The 8,341-nt window shown below is 32.3% G+C and overlaps 1 protein-coding gene across 5 annotated transcripts in view; it reads right to left on the bottom strand.

The window, feature by feature from the left end:
* Window positions 1-8,341, bottom strand: part of LOC111088227 — a 51,194-nt gene that overhangs the window by 1,189 nt on the left and 41,664 nt on the right. For 4 of the 5 annotated variants that reach the window (XM_022397685.1, XM_022397687.1, XM_022397684.1 and 1 more), the window contains exons 12-14: window positions 5,483-5,613; window positions 3,337-3,499; window positions 1,814-2,582 (exon numbers count right to left, since the gene is read on the bottom strand). In XM_022397685.1, the coding sequence (XP_022253393.1) occupies window positions 1,814-2,582; window positions 3,337-3,499; window positions 5,483-5,613 (1,063 nt within the window). The remainder of the gene's footprint in view (window positions 1-1,813; window positions 2,583-3,336; window positions 3,500-5,482; window positions 5,614-8,341) is intronic. The other variant, XM_022397689.1, reaches the window with a different exon arrangement.

Raw genomic sequence — 8,341 nt, 5'->3', positions numbered from 1 at the left:
AAACATGAAACAATTTAATTTATCAAACATCTTAATTCTTTAAAACTGTAACAATGAAACAAACATGAAACAATTTAATTTATCAAACATCTCAATTCTTTAAAAATGTAACAATGAAACAAACATGAAACAATTTGACTGACCAAATGCCTTAATTCTTAAAAAAATGTAACAATAAACATGAAACAATTTGATTTATCAAACATCTTAGTTCTACTGAACACATGAATTCTTAAAAATGAAACAATAAAACAAATACCAAACATACATAGTGACTACAAAGCATATTCAACCAACAGTATGTTTGATACTTTTCACTATGTTATAGGTTCAGCTTATCTGTCTTTGGTTAACTTGTGTTCAGGTTACTGATGAGTAGCAGAATTCTCTGAAACTAGTACAACTCAGTAACTCACATTGATTAAAGTGTAGATTGAACTGGACCTCCCTTGAACTTAGGCTTTGAGATTAAACAATTTTAAGAATATTTAGTTTATCTATTATTTTATAATAAAACAAATACTAAACCTTTTGATTCACCAAGCTTTAATTTATAATACATATTCATACACAGAAGTGCATTTTTCATAACCACTGTGTGAAATGAATCTATAAACAAGTTTATTAACCTGTTAGAAACTATCTATCATATATCAAATGATTAAGTTGATATAAAAATTTGTTGGATTTTCCTTTGTAAAGAAAAACCTTGCATTTCTGGAAAGAGCTGAAAAATATTGAATATTCTGCCATCTATTACTGAAAAATGTCTATAATGATGACCTAACGTATTTTTAAATGATTTTATCACTGTTTTACACTTTATATATAAAAAAAAAAAAAAAATGGAACTGTTATTGTGCTATTTTGATAGTGTAAAACAAAAAGGGAAAAATTTATTTATTTTAGTTATCCAGACTATTTATAAATTAATTGCCACCAAGTTATAATTGGAGTTCAGAAGGAATCCTTGCAACCAAATAGATCACCATGAAGGTATGAAACTCAAGTTATTGGTATCTTCAGTTTTTACCATTTACTTGTCAAGTACTGAATCTCGATATAGTGATTATGTATTAAAACTATAAACCTGGAAAACTTGCATTCTCCTCCTGATTTCAAAATGTGGGAATCAGCACTAACAGTGGCATTGGCTAAAATAATTTACAAATGAAGTCTACATTGATTTCATACAAAACAAATGTCCTCAAAGTTATACTTAATGAAAATTAAGAGTTATATATTTTCGGAGGATTATATAATGGATTCTAGAGGGCATGACAGTATCCTTGAATACAATACATTCCCGACTTGGTGGCACAGATGCCATCTTGACTTTTCGTAAGCAACTTTTCACAAGTAGGCCTATATCTTGTCAAGCAAGTCTTTTTGATGGATAAGTTTTAAGTAATAAACATGACTATATTCCAGAGGACCATTTGCATGGAATTCTACTAGATTCAAAACAAGGCTTAACATTTTGTAGTTTATGGCTTATTATTATTGTTTTGGTTAAGCACAGTTATAATCCACGCAGATTAATATGAATGCATTTGTGATTCACCCACCAATAATGTTCTGGTTAAGCAAATTTAGCTTACATATGCCTAACGTGTCACATCCATGCAGATAAATATGAATGTGCTAGTGATGTATCCACCCATGATGTTCCACTATTAGCATAGCTAATTGTGTGTCCTACAAAATTTCCACTGTGTGCCATTAATTTTGAAGCAAGAAGATGCAGATCTGTAGAACCTAGGAAAAACACTGATTATATAGAAATAAACAAGAACATGCAGCTCTGACTGACCTGAGTCAATCTTCTGTCTGTTTTGCTCAAATTCATGTTGTTCATCACCATTAAGTCCATGTGTTACATTCACAATACAATCCGAAGTGCCTTCTTTATTTACCTGGAATAGATTTTCTACCCCAGGTTGTTCAAGTACCACATTAGCATAAACAGAACTCAGACTACTGTTGGACTGTTGTGGTTGATAATCACTTCCTCCCATACTGAAGTGCACATTCTGTACAGTAACATCACTACCAGGTGCACCTTTTTTAACTAACTGTTCTTGTTCCACTTCTGTTCGAGTGAGAACGTTCTCCAGCAGATCTTCTTGAGCTGCTGCTGTTGGCTCTGCCTGTTGGGAAAATGCACTTCCAACTTCTGTATCAAGAGTGCATTCAGGTTGCCTGGTTTTCTTACTTCTTTTGTCTAAGTATACCATATTTGGCTGTTTAAAGAACATACACTCAGATTCTTTGTTCAAAACATGTTCTGTTGACTCTGGTTGGTCAATTGTCCCAACACTCCAGCCTAATTCTCCCTGGTCTGGCTTTTGACAAACATCATCTTCAGATTCTTTGTTCAGAACATGTACTATTGATTCTGATTGGTCGGTTGTCTCCACTCTCCAGCCTAATTCTCCAGAGTCTGGCTGTTGACAAACTATACCTATAGAAGTTGAGTTGATAACACTTTTGGGAGGTTCTGTTTGACTAGGATTCATGATCAAAACCATCCTCTCCAGCTGAGACTGCAGGGAGCTCTGAAATCTTAACAATTCTGCCATACTTAAAAAAAAAAATCAACAATTTCTTATAAGTAATGGGAATTTTTAAGATTATCAATAACATGTATTGATCATTTTCATTTGAGTACTGGAAAGATTACTAAGGTTTTCATGTAGTTACATCACTTTAAGGTAATATAAGTACTTCAATCAGATAATAATAAAAATGGTTAGTTACATTTTACTCACTAGTTACTTTATATTAATCGGGTTAATTCATTAGTCATTTTTCAAGGTAAGTCTAGGTTAAGTTCATGTTGTTAATCATCTCTCACGGCAATTTTATATCAAGTGACAATCACCAGACATAGTATGTGTTGTTAATCATCTCTCACGGCAATTTTATATCAAGTGACAATCACCAGACATAGAGAGATGATTAACAACACATAGAAGGCAATTCTATATCAAGTGATGACCACCAGATGGCATCTGGAATGTTCTTTATGTAGATATTTCCTAATACCATTGGAACTAAGTGGCCACTGTGTAATGCTCTATTTTAATGATATAAACTGATAATTATCAGTTCACAGACATTACATCCAATTTTAATATAACTGATTTATTACTAAGATACTGTACAACCCATTTGAAATCAGATGATGTGTATATCAAACTTCCCATGCTTGTTTCCATATTATTCACCTCTCTCACCATTTATTAAGAAATTCTCATATATAAATAAACTAACTAAATCAGAAAATAAAACTATGTTAGTTTCAAAATAAGAAAAAAAATATCAAATAATGACCTTGTTAACTGCTTCAGCAAGATGTCTGGTATCCCAGTTTTGAAACTCAGAAACTGGTTCAACATCACACAGAGCACTTAATAAACTCAACAGAAGTTCTTCCATCAAAATAACTTCTTCAGTGATGTCTTGTCGGATATCTTGTAACGACTGGTAACAAGCCCTAGACACACACACACACACACACAAAGTTTTCAAGTATATCTTAATATTCATTTCTCATAGATTTAACAGGTTACTAAAGAAGAACACAAACATTTTGTATTTCATGTAAGCACATTTCTACTGGCCAGCATTAGTTTAAGTTTTAAGTCCTTATTTGTTAAAGTTTACATATATTTTAGAAGTACTTGTCCTACTAAAGGTTTATGTACAGCACCTTGCAAAAGTCTTCACCCCCCTGTGCTGGTAATCAATTTTAGTTATTTTCTTGTGAAAGACATAATTCAAATGGCCAAAAATATTTATTATATTAATCTCAGACCAGTTTCTAATGATTACAGAGAATAAAAAATACATTGTTACAAACTTCAGTGATATAACACAAAAAAAAATCTTGAAAATACATGTTGCAAAAGTCTTCACCCCCAACATGATTGATATTTGGTTGAAGCTCCTTTGGCAGCAATGACAGTTGAAAGTCGTTTTGGATATCCCTCCACAGGCTGTGCACAGTATGCTGGAGATATATTTGCTTGCAGATATCTTCCAGTTCTTGTAAGTTGAAAGCATGTCTTTGATTCACAGCAATTTTTAATTATCTCCACAGATTTGAGAGTAGATTTAGGTCTGGGTTTTGGCTTGGCCAGTCAAACCATTCTTGAGTTGCCTTTGATCTGTGTTTTGGATCACTGTCCTGTTGATATGTAAATCTTAGACCAAGTTTTAGCTTTTCAGCTGACTTCTTCAGGTTTACCTCCAACATCTGTGTATATTTTGCACTGTCCATGATCCCTTGAATGCGAACAAGTTCTCCAGTACCAGCTGCAGAAAAACATCCCCACAGCTTTATCGACCCACCACTATGCTTGACAGTTGGGACTGTATTTGCTGGGTCATGGGTCAGTGTTGGGTTTCCATCATACATACTGTTTGTCAGTTAACCCAAAAAGTTCTATTTTGGTCTCATCTGACAATAGAACTTTCTGTCACATTGTTGTAGGGTTATTGAAATGTTTACGAGCATAGTTCATTTGTCAGTAGTGGTTTCTTTCTTGCCACCCTACCATATGAACCTTTTTTGATATTGTCGAGGTGTGTACAGTAACTCCAGTTGCTGCTGTTGAAGTTTGCAGCTCCTTCAGTGTCACTGTTGGCTTGACAGTCGCTTCTCTGATGACTTTTCTGCTTGTTCGAACGCAGACTTTCTTAGGGCAACCTGATCTTGACAAGGTTGAAGTAGTGTGACACACTTTCCATTTCTTCACAACCGATGTTACAGTACTTAATGGCAAATTGAGAACCTTTCAAATTGATTTATAGCCTTCTCCAGAATTGTGCTTCTGAACAATCTTCTCCCTTAGGTCTGTAGAGAGTTCTTTTCTCATCATTCTCAATATGTAACAGTAAACCAAATTTTAACTTTCAAAATACTCTGCTGAAATCAATACTGATGGTTCTATATCACCTAAAGTATTTTTCTCATGTCTCTATAATATACTTTACTATATGATACAGTTGTACAGAGCCTCTTGTATTTACTTTAGCAGGGTATTGATGTAAAGTTAAATCAACAATGGTAAAAGCTGAGGGGGTGAAGCCTTTTGCAACATGTTTAAGATTTTGTGTGTTATATCATAGAATTGGGTAACAATGCACCTTTTGTTGTTTGTAATCTTTAGAAACTGGTCTGAGATTAATATAATAAATATCTTTGGCCATTTGAGTTACGTCTTTCACAAGAAAATACCTAACATTTCTTACCAGCACAGGGGGGGATGAAGACTTTTGCAAGGCACTGTATAAATTCCAGGGATTAGTTTAAATTCCAAGTCCTGGTCTTGTTAAAAGTTTAGATATATGTAAGAAGCAATGGTCATAGTAAATTTTTGTACATAAAATTCAAGAATTGCTTACGATTAAATACCAATTACTACGAGTTGAAAACCAAGTTTTACTATCTCTGTCATAAAACTGAAAGCCTTACCTCTGATCTCTGGACATATTTGACAGTAATCTTTGAAATGTACGTGTTCTGCTGGCTAATTGTTGTTGTTCTGCAAACTTATAATGCTTTAAGGCAAGTCGTAGATTCTGTAGTTCAAGCAGGGTTTGTTTCTATCCAGAATGATGTTGATAAGATTTACAAATGAATTTTAATTAACAATTCAAAATTATAACATTTTGCAAGACAATAATTGTTAATCTTCAGCATGTGAAAGAAGCTATTAAAAAAAAAAGGAGTAATATGAAAACTAAAGCTTCTGTAATACTAAGTAATAACATTTATACACAAATATACTAATACTTCACCTTAATGTCCTATTACTCTAGAGATGTGACCGACCTTGTTACCACCATGAAACTGGGTTGGTCAATTTGACCGATCTTGTTACCACTGTGAAACTCGGTTAGTCAACTTGACTGACCTTGGTACCATCATGAAACTAGAGATATTATAACACTGACTTTACTAGCATATCTTAGAATTTGGCAAGTTTTAGTAAACATTACAAGTAGGCTGTATACAATAAATCAGATCTTTTAATATACTATTTTTACAAAAGATTTGTCTGTGGATTTATGAAGCCTTTACAGAGTTATTCTTAGAGGATGGTTATTTTCATGCTACAAATAAAAATACTTTTCATGTTACAGTCGTCATATTACACATACGAAACTTTTAGTACCTACTAAATAAATGTAAAATGTTTTTCTCAGTAATATTTTATACTTTATCCCTTATTTTCTTTACCCTAACACTACCTGTACAGAAATCAACAATATACAGTAAAATGAAAAGTTGAGAAATATTAAGTAAAAAGTTCATTTTTGTTTGTCTATAATGACTGCTATTATAAGAGGCAATTGTGGATATATATTGTAACAGCTTCAGGCTCTAACCATTTCACAACTTCTTTTATTTAACTTTATTGTTTTTAAACTATGCCTAACCAGCATAACATAACAATAAATCGTAAAGTGAGAGCTAAGGGTAAACAAACTATCAAACAACAACCACCTACATGCATTCCTCAAAGAGAGATCAGGAGAAATGTTTTTATTTAGTTTTTCCCAATTTTTCTTATTTAACCTAACAAGTTTCTGATTTTTACATTTTAGTTATTTTTGTTCATTGAGGCCTTTTATACTTGAGTGCATGGTTTAGTAAACCCATTTTTTCCTCTCATTATATTGGTTGTCCAAAAATGATTTATGTAGCTTTTAAGTATGCATTTTAGAACATAAAAAAATATACCAAGCACTAGAACAGAAGGTCCAAAAATTACTGTACATTAAAGAGCTTTCAACTAAGTTATAAAAAGATTAAAAAAAATTCTATTACTGCTCAGAGCAACATCTTTTGTCTAAACATTTTATGCATCCCTTGCAAACTATTAGCTTTGACCACTAGAGCAAAGTAGACAATTATCTGGTTTACATGGTTCATAATATGAAATGTCAGAGAAGTATAGTTATAGACAGACGAGGTGGGTGTGTGTGTGTCATGTGGGTTGAATAAATTTAGTGATATCTCATTAAAGCAATAAGAGGTTGAAAGTTTATATTCTGGCTTGTCAACTATAGTATGCATTTCTAATTAGCTGAACAATCTTATAAAGAAAGAGAAAAAATTACTAATGAAAAGTGAGTCTGCCACTGCATGTGATTCAAGGGGGTGCTGATTGAGAATTTATTTAACTATTTCCTTTTCAAATTGAGAAATTAAAACCTAGATAATATAAAAATTTGAATTATGAACAATATTTTGATGCCATGTTTATTAATACACACATTGATAATATGCATACTTTGACCTCCTCATATGCATAGGATTAAACATTCCTTTCTAGACACTACTTTCGTAATGTCTACCTTTAAAAACCATTAATCCTTGAGACGGGCAATGGGTGAAAGGCCATGTCATCTTGTTTGTTGAATCGCATTTATTGAACTACTATTTCATGAATTTATGTCAATAAGTTTGGTATCAAACTGTAGATTATAATTCAAATTTTAGTATTATACCTTACTCAATTTCTTAATTTAAAATTAAATATTAAAGAACACAGATAAACAGCGGTTTTTGTGTGTCACGTGGTATCTTGAATGCAGCACTGGTTCAAATTAGATGTTTGCGAAGTCAAAATACTAAGTCTATAGTTTTGTATGAATTAGAAACTCAAATTACTAATATTGACAGGCTAGAATATAAAATAAGAAAGTAATATCTTTTCTATTTGCTAAGATATTGCTCAAGTAATAAATCAAACACAGTGGCACCCCCACCCACCTCTTTCCATTTTTGGAAACTCTCCCTTATACACTTACTTCTATATATGACATGAATAACCAATCAGAAGCTCAGAATGTCCCCCAAGTGGCTTTCTCAGCCATTTTAACTGGCTTGGATGCCATTTCTTTCTTTTCAAGCAATATTTCAAGGAGGTAGGGTGTGTCTTTAGTCTGCTCGTAGACTAAAATACATCTTAGTTACTGAGCGTGATAAAGTATAGTAGAATTCTATGGTATTGATGTAGTAATTTATGATTCTTTAGTTATTCAAATGTATATATAAAACCTAAAGTAAATTATTTTATTTCATATCCTCCACATGCAAAATTTATAAAGGCTTAGCAACCTATGTCAAGCAGCAACTGAGTACAAAGGTCGTAACTAGAAAAGATAATTGTTTGCTTTACTTCTTTATTTACTGTTCTATGTTTTAAGACAAATAAGTAAGAACTTATTTCAAAATAGCAATTATCTATAAACATATATATAATGTATAATAATTGAAATTTGACTGTACTTTACAAAATACTAGTCAGCTAAAACACAGCCA

Source organism: Limulus polyphemus, unplaced genomic scaffold (assembly GCF_000517525.1).
Source record: "Limulus polyphemus unplaced genomic scaffold, Limulus_polyphemus-2.1.2 Scaffold3368, whole genome shotgun sequence".
NCBI classification, from domain to species: Eukaryota; Metazoa; Arthropoda; class Merostomata; order Xiphosura; family Limulidae; genus Limulus; species Limulus polyphemus.
Note: the sequence above shows the minus strand (reverse complement) of the source record. Positions and strands in the feature narration are given on the sequence as shown.